The sequence below is a fragment of the Erpetoichthys calabaricus genome, chromosome 16 (genome assembly GCF_900747795.2).
Source record: "Erpetoichthys calabaricus chromosome 16, fErpCal1.3, whole genome shotgun sequence".
In the NCBI taxonomy this organism is placed as follows: domain Eukaryota; kingdom Metazoa; phylum Chordata; class Cladistia; order Polypteriformes; family Polypteridae; genus Erpetoichthys; species Erpetoichthys calabaricus.
Window position 1 is genome coordinate 39,759,406 of NC_041409.2, and position 19,084 is coordinate 39,778,489.

The 19,084-nt window shown below is 38.2% G+C and overlaps 1 protein-coding gene across 5 annotated transcripts in view; it reads right to left on the bottom strand.

The window, feature by feature from the left end:
• smoc1 (SPARC related modular calcium binding 1) overlaps positions 1–19,084 on the bottom strand; it is a 228,174-nt gene that overhangs the window by 9,492 nt on the left and 199,598 nt on the right. For 3 of the 5 annotated variants that reach the window (XM_051920077.1, XM_051920076.1, XM_028821149.2), the window contains exon 12: positions 15,208–15,248. In XM_051920077.1, the coding sequence (XP_051776037.1) occupies positions 15,208–15,248 (41 nt within the window). Of the gene's footprint in view, positions 1–15,194; positions 15,249–19,084 lie in introns of all 5 variants that reach the window. The other 2 variants (XM_028821148.2, XM_028821147.2) reach the window with 1 other exon arrangement.

The following is a 19,084-nucleotide window of genomic DNA, read 5'->3' on the forward strand; positions in this document are numbered from 1 at the left end:
ATGTGTGTGTCTCCCACTGACTAGTAGAACATCAACAATGGACAAACACATACAAAGCCACACCATGAACACAACAGAAGACACGCACATCAGGTTCATGCAGGCAAACTGTCCTCGGATATGGCAGTGCAAGTGGAAAAGAAAGAAAAGTGACTGTGCAGGATGACAAAAGTCCTTCATAATACTACCTGCCTATTATCAGTTTGGGAAGTTTGAATATTGCAGAATTTATTTTTACTTTCAGTTTGTTTCTCTCCTGTCATTTTTCATTTACCATTTTGCTATTTTTTTGTTTTTTTCTTTTTGCCATTTGGACGTTCATGTATGTCACCACTTTGTGTGTCAGAAGCATTACTGTTGCTGTTAATGACAGCCAGAGGTCGTGAGGTGTGACACCCTTACTGCGATGACATTTATGCAGGTGTTGTGGTATGAGACAACCCAAGATTGTGCGCATTGTGAGGAAACCTTCTGTGGCATCAATTTAACCAAAATCTATTCAGGGAGTCAGGGCTTTGCCCATTTTCTAGTATGATTGTTGAGTTGCATATTAGGCTTTGATATTTGGGTTCACTTTAATTTGGGGGGGGCTGTACTGTTGCATGTCACGATTTTGGATCTTTATTTCCCAGTCTTTTTTAAACTTTACTCTTGCCGTTTTCACTTAGGCAGAACACAGCAATTTACAAGATGGGTTAGATACTGTATGTCCTGTTCTGCTGTTTGCTTCTAATGAGGTGTGTAAAACTTATCAATACAAAAACAAAGTACAGTAGACTGAAAATGAACTGTTTGTAAGAAATGATAACGGAGAAAGCTTTCTACAGCCAAATAATAAACATTTTTGACCCATTAACTAAAATAAGAAATGTCAATGGTTGTGTCTAAAGGACAATAGGACCGATCTAAGGGAGCAAAGATCAGGAAATGAAGAACACAAAAACTGATGGGATTAATGACAAAATCTGGAACTGCATTTAGAAAGGAGGCAAGCAAGAGGTCCTAACTATAACTGCTCATCCTTTTCTTTCATAACTACCACAGCACCCCCTATTATAATGATGGCACAATGACAACAGTCATCATAGTGTTGATAATCTTACTACTTATCCAAGAATGGCGTTAACACCTGGGATACCGTCAAGAAAATGGCAAGTGCCATGGTTTGACCATTCCTCTGTCCCTTTCTTTAGTTTATTTATTTTGCTAATTTTCATGAATTCTTGTGTAACTGAATGTTTCCTTCCATTTTGCATTGTTTTAATGAGTATTACCTCAATTGTTAACCTTCTTGGCATTAATGCCAAGCGTGACTTGGGCTCAATAGTCTGTGCAATTAACACTAGAATTCCTGAAGCCTACGAAAAAATATGTAATCCCAGCCCACCTTAAATTCCTTTACACCTCTCAATCAGCGTCCTGTAAATATGTCGATCAGCACAAGCAGCAAGCAGCCTGCTGTCCCAACCCCCCTTGATGGCGCTCAACTTGGACAAAATGTTCTCCCAGCTCAAGCCAAGGCACCTTATCTGTGTGTGAGGTGCCTGGAGTTGTATAGGGTAAATAATACAGTATATCATTAGAACAGCGATGACCACAGTTGGTACTGTGCTTAATTCTGCTCAGAACTATTCTGCTCAGTACTATTTGTTGTACCGACAATCAAAGATAAGACGTTAGACCCCTAAGCTCAATGACTGTGTCCTGGGAAATGTGGAAGTCACTAAGCCTTGTGCTGTGGTAGACAACAACAACACAAGGGGCACATCAATTGTACAAATAAGAAACTGACATTCTATTTTCTCATGCTCAAGAAACGAAAAATATTAGGAAAACGGCACAAAGAAACATGCATCTACTGTCCTGATTGTGAAGTCCGGCTGTGTATTGGTAACTGTCTCAAAACATGTCACATGATGGAAGTATACTAAATTCGCATCAGTACAGCAGTGGACACTGGACAGACCTTTCCTACCGGATTTATATGACATTTTCATATTTACATCTTTCTGTTACAAATAACATTTTTTTCTTGTTGAAAAATGTCAGTGTTTTCGGAACATTTTTTCCGGGGGTAAACATAACATTTAGGAGGGTAACTACTTTGTATTGTCTTCTTGTACTACTTATTGTAACCGTGTTTCATACAGTATGTTGAGCCAAAGGGTACAAGGTCCCCAGACACTGCAGATGTGGGACTGAATTTGCTAGTATAAGGTCTGTGACACCTCAGGTTTTGTATTAGTTATTCTGCTCATGTTCTTTGGCTCCCATTTTCATTAAAATGATTGCTGATCTTGCTGATCTTTTGACCATTGTCTTCATGTTATGGTTTCTAATATATATATATATATATATATTTTACATTTTATTTATTAATTTTATTGTAATCATTCAATACAAATAGATCAATTTATACAAAAAAGAATTGAAGTCAAATCAAACCCCACCCTTGAGAAGAAGAGCATGGCTAAAGGAGAATTGCTTAGGGCTTTTTAATAGGGCAAAAATAAACAAAAGAAAGAAAAATATATATATAGGTAGATAAAAAATGGAGAAGGGAAAGAAATGCGAAAATAATTATTTCTTCTTATTCTAAAATATTATTGATTAGATCCTGCCAGGTTTTGAAAAAATTCTGTAGGGATCCTCTAACTGAGAATTTGATTTTTTCCACTGACTTATCATAGGGGAATTAGGATTCTTCCAATTTAACAAAATAAGTCTGCATGCCAAAAGTGTAGTGAATGCAATCACCGTTTGCTTGTCCTTCTCCAGTACAAGTCCATCTGGAAGAACACCGAACACAGTTGTTAATGGGTTAGGAGGGATTGTGTCTGAAAGGCACTTAAACATTTTGGTCCAAAATGATGTTAATTTGGTGCAGGCCCAAAACATGTGACCCAGTGAGGCAGGAGCTTGGTTGCAGCGTTCGCAGGTTGGATCTTGCCATGGAAACATTTTGGACAGTTTTAAGCGAGACAGATGAGCTTGATATATAATTTTTAGTTGAATAATTCTATACTTTGCGCATATGGAGCTCGAGTGAATTCTCTGCAATGCTACCTTCCACTCCTTTTCTGATATATTGATTAAGAGATCTTTTTCCCAATATCCTCTTGGATCTTTGAAAGGAAGGGACTCTAATAAGATTTTATATAATGCGGAAATGGTGCCTAATTCCTCAAAATTGAGCAGTATTTTTTCCAGAATGGTGGAGGGTACAAGATGAGGAAAATCGGGCAGTTTCTGTTTAACAAAATTTCTAATTTGAAGATAGTGAAAGAAATGTGTAGCTTGGAGGTTGAATTTGGAACATAATTGTTCAAAGGATGCAAAGATATTGTCTATATAAAGATCTCTGAGCAATTTAATCCCAAATATTTTCCAGGTATTAAAAACTGGATACAGTATGTTTGCGAGGGTTGAAAGAGGTGGTTCTCTTGCAGAGGTGCCACAGATAAAAGATTTTCCATCTTAAAATGCTTTCTAAGTTGGTTCCATATTCTGAGTGAGTAAAGCACAATTGGGTTATTAGTATATTTGCGATAACTTGCATTTATTGGAGCGCAGAGCAGGGAGTATAAAGAAGTACTACAGGATTTTACTTCTATTGCGGGCCAGGCCTGTGTATGTTCATTTTTTGTGCCAGGTTTTTATGGCTTGTATGTTTGCTGCCCATTAATAAAACTGAAAATTAGGTAAAGCCATGCCACCTTCTGCCTGAGGTCTTTGTAGGGTCGCTCTTCGGATACGTGAGTGTTTTGAGTTCCAAATAAATGAGGTTATAGTTGAATCTAATTGCTTAAAAAATGATTTATTGATATATATTGGAATGTTTTGAAATAAAAAAAGAAGTTTAGGAAGGATATTCATCTTAACAACATTAATTCTTCCGGCTAGAGTGAGATGAAGGGTTGACCATCTATGCAAGTCTTGCTTAATTTTTTCCATACAAACGGCAAAATTTTGTTGATAAAGAGCTTTATGTTTACTTGTGATATTTACCCCTAGGTATTTAAACTGATCTGCTATGGTAAAAGGTAGGGTGTCCAATCTAATATTATTTGCTTGTGAATTCACTGGAAAGAGTATACTTTTATTCAGATTAATTCTGAGACCAGATATCTTTTGAAATTCTGTAAGTGCTGTTAAAACTGCAGGCACAGTGTTTTCTGAGTCTGATATATATAAAACCATATCATCTGCATATAGAGAAATTTTCTGTTCCAGTCCTTCTCTGATAATCCCCTTTATCTGATATGAATTTCGACAATGAACCGCCAGTGGTTCAATGGCGATTGCAAACAGCAGTGGTGACAAGGGGCATCCTTGTCTGGTGCCACGTTCTAGCTTAGTCTGAACAAATGTTGTTAATACAAACTGAAGCTTCTGGATTGGTATACAGTAGTTTGATCCATGCACAAATATTCGGGCCAAACCCAAATTTCTCCAATGCAGTGAAAAGGTAGTTCCATTCAATCATACTGTATCAAATGCTTTTTCTGCATCTAATGATAGTAATATCTCTGGGGTGTTTGACTTTGCTGGTGAATATATTACATTAAACAGGCGTCGGAGGTTGGAAGATAAGTGTCGGCCTTTAATAAATCCAGTTTGATCCTGTGATATTACTGAGGGCAGCACTTTCTCCAACCTTCTAGCTATAATTTTTGAGAGTATCTTAACATCATTATTCAGGAGTGAAATTGGTCTGCATGATGCACATTGTAACAAGTCCTTATTTTGTTTAGGAAAGACGGTGATTAATGCTTGATGAAAAGTTTGAGGTAGAATTTGATTGTCTCTAGCTTCTGTAAATGTTGCCAATAAGAGGGGAGCTAGCTGTGTGGAGAATTTCTTATAAAATTCTACGGGGTAACCATCAGGGCCTGCTGATTTCCCGCTTTGAAGTGACTTTATAGCATCTAGTAATTCTGATAGGGTCAGAGGTTTATCCAGTTCCTCAGCACTTGAAGCATCTATTTGTGGTGTCTGTAATGTATCCAGAAATGCATTAGATTGTGTGTTGTCTTCTTTGAACTCAGTAGAATATAAGGATTTATAATAATCTCTAAATGTGTGCATTATATTTTTATGGTTAATGATTTCTTCTCCATTCCATGTTGGTGATTACTGGGATTGCATTGCGAACTTCTTTTTGTGAAATTGTTGAGCTAAAAGCTTATTAGCTTTCTCTCCGTGTTCATAGTAATGATGTCTTGACTTGTAAATAAGTTGTTTAGTTTCTTTAGTTGTCAAGATGTTGAGTTCTGTATGCAGAGCCTGCCTTTTCCTATGAAGAGTTTTACTTGGATGCCTGGCTTGGTCTTCATCTATTCTAGTAATTTCGCTTCTTAGCTCTCACGCTTTCTTGGTTTCTAATTTATTTCTGTGGGAAAGATATAAAATAATCTGTCCTCTTAAGAAGGCCTTTAGAGTTTCCCCAGAGTGTTCCTGTAAAAACCTCTGAGGGTGTGTTTTTCTCTAGGAAGAAGCTGATTTGTTTGGATATAAATTCTGTGCAGTTCTCGTCTGCTAATAGAAGAGGGTTAAGATGCCATCTGCGAGGTGAGTGTGAGGGGCTTAATGATTTTAGCTCCAAGACTAGAGGGGCATGGTCGGAGATAACAATTGTGTCGTATTTGCATGATTTAATCGTAGGCAAGAAATTATTATCTATAAAAAAATAATGAATTCTTGAGTAGCTATGATGCACTGGTGAGTAGAACGAATATGTTCTTGAGTTTGGGTTAAGAAACCTCCAGGGGTCTGATAAGTTGTGGTCAGTTACAAACTGTGTAATTGTCTTTGCAGTGTTAGATGTCGTCCCCCCGTCACAGGAGTCCTATCTAAGAGTGGATTTAAAACAAAATTAAAATCCCCAGCCGTTATAATTTTATGAGCGTTCACATTGGGAATGGATGCAAATACATTTTGCATGAATTCCTTATCATCGACATTGGGTGCATAAATATTTATCAAAATCATATACTGTTAAATAAGTTGCCCATGACCATCACATATCTCCCTTCAGGATCCGATACTACATCTGGTGCTACAAATGGGACTGTTCTGTGTATGAGAACTCCCACACCTCTAGTTTTCTTTGTAAAGCTAGAATGGAACATTTGGCCAGTCCAGTCTTTTTGTAGTCAGGACTGATCCTTGCTTAGTAAGTGGGTCTCCTGTAAAAATACTATTTTAGCATTTAAGCCTGTTAGGTGAGAGCATACTTTCTTTCTCTTTAATTCATGATTCAGGCCTTTAGCATTCCAGCTCACAAAGTTAACTGTCCCTTCATGGAGATATTGATTCTGAGTTTTTAATGTCATTTTATAGTCTTAACTGGTAGTGAGGCAGTTTTAATCTTAATTTCACATTTCCCCACGAGTTATTGCCACATAGCCTATTGTTACGTTGATATTTATAGTTATAAGGTATATAGTTATAAGTTAGAAGAATAGATTAGATATAGCCTGCTCTCCTTCTCTCCCCCCTTTATCCCCCCCCCCATTTTGCCTCCCAGCATGAGGTTTGATCCCACTTCGCAGTGTCCCAGTCCTCTGACATACAAAGAGACAGAGCACATCCAAAACAAAACAAGCCCCCCATACACACACAGCGGTGTTTGAGAATTAAAACAAAGTAGAGATATCTATTGCAGCTGAAGTCTAAATACTATCTCCCAAAAATATAATCATTAACAGTCCATAAGCTTAAAATAATCTTCAGCAATTTTAAGATATTAAGATAATAAAATAATGAACCCTGGGAATGATTTTAAAAAGTGGTCTAGGATAAACATAGTAGATCCTAATGCAATAGTCAAAATAGCGATAAACCAAGGTATGATGTTAAACAGTCTACTTCAGGGTAGTAAAAAAAAAAAAACCCCTACTTTAATTACTTCCACACTTCCACACACTCATGTCTATAACTGTAATTAAGACATAAACATATTGTGTCCAAGTAAAGAAAAGGATGTATAATTATAATACCAGTCTCTTTAAAAGTGGATCCGACAGCAAATGATAGGTCCTTCCCATGCCATGACAGAATATGTCTCCTTATTGACTTTCAAAAGAGTGTCGGGAACAGCTTCTTTAATTTCTTTTCAGCTTCCTCCTTGCTTGAAAATACATAATATTGGTCTTGAACTTCCACTTTCAGTTTGGCGGGATACAAGAGGCTGTATTTGATATCGGCTTTCTGTAGCAGCTTTTTAATGTTAAAGTAGGCTGCGCGTTTTGCAGCTGTTAATGGTGAGAAGTCGGGGAAAATACGAATAAGATTATTTTCAAATATAATCTCTTGCTTGTGTCTGAGAAGTGCCATCACATCAAGCTTACATCGTAATCGCTCGAAGTAGACAATAAAAGACCTAGGTTTAAAGGTGCTTGATCTGAGTATGCGATAAGCTGCTGCTATCTTGGTATCTGGCTTAAAGTCATCTCCAATTATTTTAGAGAGTAATTCTACTGCAAATTTCACTGGGTTTGAGCTTTCTCGTTTCTCAGGTATACCTTCAATTCTTATATTACTTCTTCTGCATCCATCTTCCAGGGCCGCAAGTCTGTCTCCAAGTTTTTTGCATTCGGAATTCGCAGCTGTAGCTTTTTCATCGGCGTTAGATGCCAGTTGTTCCGCTGTTTCAACTCGAGCCATGAATGCCTGCTTAACGTCCTCCACCTGATCTCTAACGTCATTTATCTGATCGGCAAGTTTTTTCTGTTTGGATCTATTTTCTTCAATGTGTTCCTCTAGTTTCTCCACTAAGCCTTTAAAGGTCACGTCAAAACATTTAAAAAGATGCATTTCCCGGTCTTTGTTATCCTTCTTAAGCTCCTTCTTAAGCTCACTTATGGCTGTAGCAGTGGCCAGTGTAGAGATCATCTCTTTCATCATCTCTCTCAGTTCAGACAGTGACCTGTATCACTTGCACCTTCGCTCCTATTTTCACTCTCGACTGGAGACTGTACAGTGGAGCGGGGTCCTAGGAAATCTGCGCATTCATCTGCCTGTTCCAATCCGAGAGGCCATACCTCGCACTCAGGCCGGATGTCTGTCCAGACTTTGATGCAGTTTTAAGTTTCTTTTCCGGTTCTTTCTGACTTCTCTTCTTGTTACTCATGCTTATATATTGTAGTGGAAGTTCCTTGGGTTGGGTTAAATACAGGATACCTCTACATAATATGAAATACGTGGGAAAATTAAGCCGCTGCTAGCGGAGCTCTGCGTCAGACGTCCATCTCCTATAACAGACGGGACCAAAGTCAACGGACGAGACCAAAGCTTTGGTTTCTAATATTTTTGACTCTAGTTTTACAAACTTTTTAGTTGCCTTTTTAGAAGGTGTATTTTATTCTCTGAATTATTTTTGGTTAATTTCGTGAGTTTTGAATATCTGAATCTTTGAACTTTATTTTTTGAATTTTTGGTTTTTGAACTTTAATTTATTTTTTTTCTAGAAACTGTTTTTGTTCTTGGGCCATGGGTTTTAGCGTTCTTCTCTCCTGTTTGTAATTTATAGGCTTGGTCTGTGTGAGGATTGCAGGCCCAGACCTGCCTTGAAATTCTGGACCAAACCTAATTAATTTTTTTAGGCCTGTGTGGTAGTTTCGTCTTTTCTCGAATTTCATGGACAAAACATTACAAAAGTAATGCCCATGAGAACAATAACAAAAATATTAAAAAAAACTTTATGATAAATGAATATAATGGTTGAAAGGGTTTCTAAAGTGGCAGCTTGTACTCTTTTGACAGAAATACTGTAACTATTAATTATGGCAGAAGTATAACCATGCATCATTACAAACATAACAGACAGCAGAGTTACTGCTATTAGGCTATCTAAGGAATATCAGCTTGCATTTTATGAAAATGACTTAGAAATTGTAAATGAAAATATACTTTACAAAAGTAAAAAGGAAGTAAAGCTCTAATTGTAATTAACTTCTCCCTCTAGTTTTCTGAATTACAGAGTAGTAATAAAGTGTACTGAACTTATAATAAGATAGCAACACATAACACAACTCTCTCACCTTGACCTTTTTTCCTTTGCCTAGCAATTTATCGGTGCTTGTTCTTTTTTTTGACTTTCCTCAAACCAGGCTTCTGGATGTTGGCAGTGGGTCAGCTTTTTCCACTTGCCTCACTTTCTACTTTAAACCACTTGGAAACCTCAGATCCTCACATTGACACCCCACTGACTTGTGGGTGATGACCTTGCAACATACATGGTAATTACTGAATACACTAGCCATACTTAATTTCATTGAGTTTCTGAATGTGTGTACTGTAGTTACCGTACAATAATTATTACCACCTTTATTTAGTACACTTGAAAACTAAAAACCTGAGGTGTATTTATTTTTCCAATTTCAGGTCAAAGTGAATCAAAACTTAACCCTGGAGGCATTGTATAACCAGGCATTTATTTTGGATGGGAAGTTCAAAAGTAAAGTCATCAATCAATCCAAACATAAGACTGTAGGCTTAAAAGTTGTGACAAATCTATCATTGTTATCAACAAATGCATGATTAACTCCTATGATCTCAACAACAATACAAATCTTTGCTAATGTTTTTTTTTGAGATAGCCAAAGTTTACCCCCCCTACTAACAGATACGCAAGAAGAAGAATTATACAAAAGATGTTTCTTACAGCTCCAATGATATATTGGATTGGCTAAGGAAAAAATAGACTGAGGAAAGGAGGATTACCCCTCACAAACACAAGTAGTACAAGCAGCCACCATGCAGAAGGCCACTCTACCTTCATAACAACCTTTATTATATAGCACTCATCATTCATGAGCAGCATGGTGGTATGGTGGTTTGAACTGCTACTTTACATTTCTGGAGTCACAGGGTTGATTCTGGGCCTAGTCCCTGTCTGTCTGTGCATGGCTTTACCCCGGGTACTAATGTCTCCAATGACATACATTTTAGCATAGTTGTTCACTTTAATTTTGCCCAATAGGGCGTGCTGATATAAATGTGCTCTAATAATAAGGAGCATCCCTTCTGGTAATCGTTAACACCTAAGACAAGAAATTGCTGGGATAAACCCCATAATCACAAAAAATGGATGATCAAATGGATAAACAATGTATTAACAATAAATTCAGCAAAATAAACATTATTAAAAATTGTCAGTTATTTAAAGTTGTTCAAGTGTAAAAATGGCATGTCAAAGCAACAATTACCCTAAGTTCTTGTCAATAAGCCGCGGCTTATCTAAGGAAAAAAGTTGTGAAAATGAAAAAATAGAATATCGGCTTATACATAAGTCCGGCTTATACATCCATCGCGGGGGTTGCGTTCCAGAGCCACCCGCGAAATAAGAATATCCGCGAAGTAGAAACCATATGTTTATATGGTTATTTTTATATTGTCATGCTTGGGTCACAGATTTGCGCAGAAACACAGGAGGTTGTAGAGAGACAGGAACGTTATTCAAACACTGCAAACAAACATTTGTCTCTTTTTCAAAAGTTTAAACTGTGCTCCATGACAAGACAGAGATGACAGTTCCGTCTCACAATTAAAAGAATGCAAACATATCTTCCTCTTCAAAGGAGTGAAGCAAACAAATCAATAGGGCTGTTTGGCTTTTAAGTATGCGAAGCACCGCGGCACAAAGCTGTTGAAGGCGGCAGCTCACACCCCCTCCGTCAGGAGCAGACAAAGAGAGAGAGAGGGAGAGTTTGTTTTTCAGTCAAAAATCAATACGTGCCCTTCGAGCTTTTAAGTATGCGAAGCACTGTGCAGCATGTCTTTTCAGGAATCAGCTTTACAAAAGATAGCAACGTGAAGATAATCTTTCAGCATTTTTAGACGAGCGTCCGTATCGTCTAGGTGTGCAAACAGCCCCCCTGCTCAATCCCCCTACGTCAGGATCACAGATAGTCAGCGCAAGAGAGAGAGAACAGTAAGCCGGGTAGCTTCTCAGCCATCTGCCAATAGCGTCCCTTGTATGAAATCAACTGGGCAAACCAACTGAGGAAGCATGTACCAGAAATTAAAAGACCCATTGTCCGCAGAAATCCGCGATATATATTTAAATATGCTTACATATAAAATCACAATTTAAATGACCGCTACGCGCTCGTGTTGACTCGGCGACGCCCAGAGCAGAAAGAACGCGCTCCGGCCGCTCCAACCGCGCCATGCGGGGAGTGAGAGAGACGGCAATATCTCACACTCTCTCCCCCCTTAAAGAAATTAAATGGGCGCGAGTGAGACCACTGACCTCCCTCCCTTCTATTAGTTATAGGTTATAGTACGTTCGGCTTATCCATGAGTCCGGCTTATCTATGATACGATTTTATTTTAAAAATTCGTATGATTTTTGGTCTCCGGCTAATACATGAGTCCGGCTTATAGACAAGAACTTAGGGTACTGGGAAATTTTAAAACCTGCTTAAATCAGCTTAAGAACCAGCTGCCTGGGTCACTGGAATATAGAGCATGTCTGTTACAGGGTCTCTGACAATCATGTGTCCCATTTAAAATCGTCAAGCAACACAATACATGCCTTTCTGAAAAGGGGAGTGGGGGTGGCAAGTGGAGCATTAGAAAGGAAGACCTATGCAGACATAGGGGGGAAAAAAATCAGTTCAATGACCACATTTACTAGGAAGCCACCATGCTGCAACAATAACTTGAACTTGAACTCAAATTCCATAAAAGGCCAAGTTAACTCTTAAGGTTTACTTTTCTTACAACAAAAAAACTTTGTGAAATATTTTGTAATACGGGCATTACATTTTATAATGTGAACACACAATTACCATCAACTTATACCACAATTTGAAGTTTTTCTAGTCCCAAAATTACTCCATTTTTGCTTATATACAGTTATAAAAAAGAACATGTGAAACTTGACAGAATTAGTGTAATAACTCTAACGTGTCATTTTCCCTTTTTTAAATAATGTTTAATAAGACGACCGTCTTATACTTTATTCCATCAGGTGTTACCAAGTAATAGCCTTTCAGTCTTTCTTGGGCTTTTCAATCTCTTTGAATTAGATAAAGATAAAGTGAGCACCACACTTGTAAAGCACATGAACGCGGCTTCAGCTGTGAGAATGACAGAGACTGAGACTGAGACTGCGTCTTTCCAACATAAAGCCCCATGCTGAGTCCTTGGAATGACTGCTTAGTTGTTTGTGCAGGTTCGGTCTTTGCAACCACAAAAATTCAGCTTTATTTTGGTTCTTCGGATGTTAAGAGACCATTTTGGTGTACCTGAATTTTTCACATATTCTAATGCAAAAATCACAAGGAGTCAAAACCTTACCAATAACCTTAAGTCAATGAAGGAGCAAACCATGGAAGGAACAAAAGACCACTGCAAGACACCCTCTCTTACAAAGGGCTAAAATTAGCACCAGCGATTAAACTAAGGCCAGCATTAGACTGCAGGACCCAACCTGACGTCAACTTTTCATCACAGTTGCAAATCTCATACTGCACAATAAAAGTACAGTACCACCATTTCACCTCATTTTGGAAGTAAGTCAACATACAGATCATCAAAATAAGCCTATGGATAATGGAAGAACATGAAAGCTCAACACAAACCGTGACTGGGCAGAGAATTTAATCCAGGGGGCAGAAGTGCAAGCCACTTTGCCAAAACTCCTCTGTTTATGAGGCTTTATGTTGATTGCATCATGGTGCATGTTTTTTGTATTTAAGACTCGTCTTGGCTTTATTGGAGATGTTGTACTTGTAAACTGCATTGTATTATAACCTGCTGGAAATGTTTACATTGTAGCACACTTTGCCCCAAATCAGTTAGGAGTGAGTACTCAGAAATATTTTCTTATGAAGTGTAAACTTAAAAAATGTTCTCTGTTGGGGTACAAGGATAATTCTCAAATATGCTGCAGCATTTCAACAGCACAACACAAGCCAAGTTTTTAAACTCTAAGAAACAAACCTTTCAACTTTTTGTCCCACAAAGTGTGGAGCATTTTACAAGTCCCACATGTGGTTCAAAGTTAGTGTTTGGAAACAACGAAGCCCAGTACATAAGGCAGCGAGTCGCCTATTACCACAATGAAAAGTCATCTCCATTTCAGTGCTGATGTGGAGCCCATATATGTGAGGCAATCTGCTACCTGATACCCAAATAAACTACATTCCTTCTGGCATTAAGCAAACATTAACTCTGTCAAAATGCACTCCTCTGCCATAGCTCTTTCTTGAGCATATAAATCTGTGTAATATTTTCATAGGCACTAACCCAAAAACTGCATGCCACAGAATAAACGGTCTGCAGGCATTTCGTGCTGTCATCTCCTTGACCACAACTTTTCTTTATCTGGCCTTCTGCTTCGATTCATGGCATATTCACAGAACAGAAAACAGTTCCTTGCAAAAACAAAGCCACAAAAGAAATTATATTTCAAGTAATGTATTTATTTATTGTTAGTTTTCAATGTCATTCAAGTTCAGTGCTGTATTAGTGCTGTGTGATGGGAACTTTTTCAAAAAGAGAGGACCTTATTATGGATGTAAATCCCACTTGAGTCTTGCTGAGTCCCTAACACAGAGCCATGCCTATAATGAACTACAGTATGTTAAAACGCAAAATGGGCAATATGTCATTGCAATGTTCAATTTCTTGAATATGTGGAGTTGTCATGCTCTTCTTGTCTTTGTAAGGATCTTTTCTCCTTGAACTAACAGTTTTGCACTGTTCTGCCAAGTCATGCAATAGTAAATGACTGACATAAGCCTGTTTCATACATATAGACTTTCCCAGAAACGTATAGGTAGAATACTAGGTCAAGAATATATGTGAACAAAAGCTGGAGTCAAACCAGAAAACACAGTATGATTCAGAGAAATGTAATATTGGCATTTGTGTCCACAAAGCCAGAAACTGAGTTAAGCAGGTAAAACCTCACCACTACCTTAGCCTAATGCCAGTATGTATACCAATCATAGTTCTATGGATTTGTTTAATAAGGTGTAGTATTATAATCCTGAAACCAGTATGGGAGTTTTCATAAAAGCACAACACTTCAAGGTTTCCTGGTTTTGCAGCTTTTTGGAAAACATCTAGAAACCAAAAGGACACTGAAAAAAAGATACTATACCTATCTAAACTAAGAAGGACACCACTACAAAATGTCTGAAAATTCTGAAAAAAATATGCTCCAATGACAAACCCTGAAACACACATACCATAGTTAGGAAAAAGACAATAGGTTATTTAGTACAAGCAAAGTGTGATTCAGTTATATCATGCCTAGAAAATCTGATAATTAAACAAATGCAGCACTGGGCTGCTGCTGACTCAACTAACTAATATAATGTGAGAGGTCACAGAACATTTAAACTACTTTGAGAATCCTCTCACTATATTTGGGAATATAATGTCGGAATGCCATCAGACCTGAAATAAAAAGTGTTTTCTCAGTAAGTGTTCAACTATGGTATTGACTAGTACAGTACCAGAGGGTCTCGTTGAATGTCAGGATACACATCAGTATAGCTACCAAGGTAGCAGACACACACCTTTTTGCCAAGCTTTGCTACATGGATGGCTCCTGTCAGTACATCATCTGCTTTGCTCATTAAGATTCTTACCTTTGGTTTGCTCTGCTTGTCAAAGGCATGTTTCCGGTCTTACATACTGACATTTCTATGTGGCCTACGGCTGCTTTTTAGGGCCTGTTCTCTTTAAGTACTTACAGTAATGAATTCATTTATTCAATCATATTATAACTTGCAAAATGCAGTGAATTTCTCTAAAATAAACATGAAGATATATATATATATATATATATATATAATTATATACAGTACAATATATAATTAATTTAATATTTTCTTTATCAGTATGCTGCTGCTGGAGTATGTGAATTTCCCCTTGGGATTAATAAAGTATCTATCTATCTATCTATCTATCTATCTATCTATCTATCTATCTATCTATCTATCTATCTATCTATCTATCTATCTATCTATCTATCTATCTATCTATCTATCTATCTATCTATCTATCTATCTATCTATCTATCAGCAATGACAGCCCTTTCTCAAAGGTGATTTTGCTCAAAGCTAAGTCCCATAATCCTCCCAAACCACATAATCCCTGTCTGCTCAGAAAATGATACATTCTGTCACCCCTTCACTCTATAAAGAAAGAAATAAAAAACTGGGTCTTACGGAAGGAACTCACTCCTTGTCTCTTTCCTTGCTGACCACCTCCATTTGTGCTGCCTAGAGAAGGAAGGAAGAAACAAGAATATCAGCAGCTGAAATGCTGGTAAAAAAAGGGACTGCAGTGTTTTTGAGGGTTTTTGTCCCCTTGTTTTGAAACTGCTATGCATTTCAGTTTCCAGGTATCAAAAGACAGAGCATGATATCTAAATTAGTCAAAATAAATCATATTCCAAGAGAAGAAGACAGGTGACAACAAATATAGGTAATGTTGAAGGCTGCTTCTCTTCTATCACAAAAGGATGGTACACTGAAATGTAAAGTGGCATCAAATAAACAATAAGATGCTTCCTAATTCTATTTTTTATCTGGGTATCCAAAACTGAGTGCATGAAGAACTTTAATACATGGCTTATAAACTTACCTTAAATATCTGTATTGGATAAAAGGTACTCCATAAGGCATTGAACTTATTGATAAGAAAAGTAGTTGCCATACCCTGTTGATAGCTGTCTGCCATTTAATTAAAAATTCCACCCAGTCTTGTTCCAAACCAAGCCACTAGTATACGGATGTACACACAAAAATTCAGAAACAGAAAAGAAATCCATTTATGTTCCTGTTGACGCACAGATGAATCTTCTGATAAAAATGATATGCTTGTCTCTTGGTCTGTTTGTGCCTGTAACATTATATTGACATTAAAACTCAAGCTTAGTGCTATTTTCAACTGTAACATTTGAGTGTTTTGTCATTCAGGGCCCCATTTGAGGTGCCATTTGTATGTGTTTGTAGGCTTGCAGTTGGGTATAAATAAAAGAGCCCATGCTTTGGGGAATGTGTGCACCCTGAAAAATACACAGATATGCACAAACACAGGTGTATTGGAGATTTTAACAGCCCACTAGGCAGAAGATCTCCAAACGCTTTGGCAAAAAAAGGTGGGAGAGAAAACTGGAGAATGTTAGTAATGACATCAGAAAATGCAGCAATTCTATACTTTGAAAGAAGGAAAAATACCAACAAGACTAATTACCATCAAGCTTACAGTATCTACATTACTAAACGAAGGTTGTATATATATATATATATATATATATATATATATATATATATATATATATATATATATATATATATATATATATATATATGCACGGATGCTAGACACCAGAAGCAAGCCATGCCGAAAGCGCACGCGCACAGCGCCTCAGCGCCCCAGAGTCAAGCAGAATGCACGGATGCCAGACGGCAGAAGTAAGCTGTGTCGAAAGCGCACGTGCACAGCGCCTCAGCACCCCACAGTCAAACAGATGCCAGACGACAGAAGCAAGTCAGTGTGGCAGCTGTCAGTGTCGCTTATTTGAATCACATTAGGGTAATTCAGTGTTAAAAGAACGTTCAATTATGATTCCTAACAGCAAACGACTTCTAGCTAACAACACAGCCACAGAAAAACAAAAACGAGACCGCATGGATAAAAACAATGAACGAAGGCGCCTACAACCCCTCTTCTGAAACACCAGAAGCAAAGGAGTCACGGCTCCAAAACGAAAGAGCTCAACAATCGGAAATACAATAGTCATGCTATTAAGAAACCTTAATACTAAACAAGGTTTATGCAACGGTACACAGTTGGTCATGAACAGCATGAGACAAAATGTTATTGTTTTAATTCCCAGAATTGACCTTACAAGTTCTGACCTGGAATTACCTTTTAAACTTAAACGACGCCAATTTCCCATTAAGGCTGCATTTGCCATGACGATCAACAAATCCCAAGGACAAACCATGGACAAACTAGGGATTTACCTATCTGAGCCTGTATTTGAACATGGACAACTTTATGTTGCCTTTTCAAGAGTCCAGCGTTCGTATGACGTTAAAGTGAAGGTTTTAACTACTCCATACCAGGGACAGCTGATTCAAGGACAGGAAACCATCTTTACCAAAAATATTGTTTATAAGGAAATTTTTGATTAACTATTTTGAATTTACCATTTTATTAATTTTTTGTTTCCAATTTACTTCATTTAAACCTTTGCACTCCGATATTTTTTTTACTTATGAGTGCAGCAACTCAAAGACATTTTGAACTAAAATGATATAAACAATTAAATTTCAATTTTACTTTTAATAAATTGGTTAAAATTAGTACAAATATATTTATTTAATTAAATGAAAACTTTCCCAGGACACTCCCACCCTCCATGATTTTTCATCCCTCCAAAGATCGGAGGGAACAGAAAGTGATTGCCATTCTTGGATTTGCGATTCTTTAGAGAATCGGGGGTTTACTGGTGTAATTTATAATAATGGCTTACCTATTTATCATAAGACACTGGGTTACTCAAAGTACAACACCAAACTGACATTGCAGAGTCATTTCCTACTACACTTGAGTTTCCTGAGACATGTTGTTGCTGTTCTAAATATAAAGAAATTTGGCTTGCTGTTCATTGCCTAAAAATACTCACAAACACAGACGTATGCACCATGAATTTTGAATACTGGAAGACATGACAAGTGTGGCAGGAGACTGGGGGGCAGACCCAGCCGGGACACCTGGAAGGAGGTCTATACGTCCCCCGGGCCACGAGGGGGCAACCTCCCTGGATAAAGAGGGGAGCACGGGGACGGAGCAAGGAGGCTCAAATCCATTGGAGCCCGTGGCTGCCACCAGGGGCCGCCCCGAGCTTCGTGGAGCCTGGGAGATCAGCACTTCCGCCACACCTGGGAAGGTGAAAGAAGGACCTTCCAGGGACGCCCGTGGTGCTTCTGGGTGCTCATGCAGCACTTCCGCCACACCAGGAAGTGCCGCAGGAAGCTCATCAACAAGCACGTGGAGCACATCCGGGTGACAATAAAAGGGGCCGCCTTCCTACAGTCGAGGAGCTAGAGTTGGGAACTGGAGGTGGACGAAGCTCCAGCGACAGGAGGAAGAGAAGCGGCCCACGGACATTGAAGGCCCATAGAAGGGTATTGTGGTGCTGGAAGCACTGTGTATGTGCGGGACTTGGGTGTTGGGACCTTTGTTATAATACACGTGTATGTTTAGAACTGCCGGTGTCCGTTTGGTTTGTGTCCAGGCTGGTTATCTCACACAAGGTAGTCAGTATGTTGACTGGCAATTCTTTGCTCACTCACCATCCACAAGTCTGTATATCCAGCTATCCATACACACACCACTTTTTTCTGGCCTTCCTTTAGAGCTGCTGTCTCTTTTGCGAAATGAACACAAAAACTGTACATAAAACTCCACATTAGCCTCACAAATATATTGCATTGTCTTGTACGCTACACACTATGCTAGATAATCTGCCATCCTGTTAACCTTCCCTTTCTACCATTTTGGTTTTGGTTTGGTTTTTCCCGTTTAACCTCTACCACTGAGATTGGCAAAAAAATCACGAATAAAATGACCTTTCTTAAGTGTTCTATCACCAGTTCTGATACTGTCCACTGCAGCCTGTATTTTTGTAGTAAGACAGTGTCCTCTTCTTACACCCTAAAAGGATTAAGCTGCTTTAATTTTAACAAGAAAACATTGTCACAGTACAAAATTCAAAGGTATCTGCTCTGCCTGCTTATGCTAAACTGCTAAATAGGAAAGACCTTAGGGGAAAGACTGAGAATTCTAAATGCCAGAAGTCAATTCAGATCTCAGAAAGGCTACAAGAAATTCAGGGAGCTAAACTCTGTTCAAAAAGGTAAAATCACCTTCAGAGCATCACCTCTTCTGGTTACGCTTGCAAATAAACAAAATGGACTCCTAGCGAACACTGCATTGATAAAGTAGCATTCTTTCATTTACATACTAAATTGTAATATTGACCACACGTAAAACCGTAAAACAGGACATGCATTCAAAACGGAAACCAAGAAAAAAGTCTTTA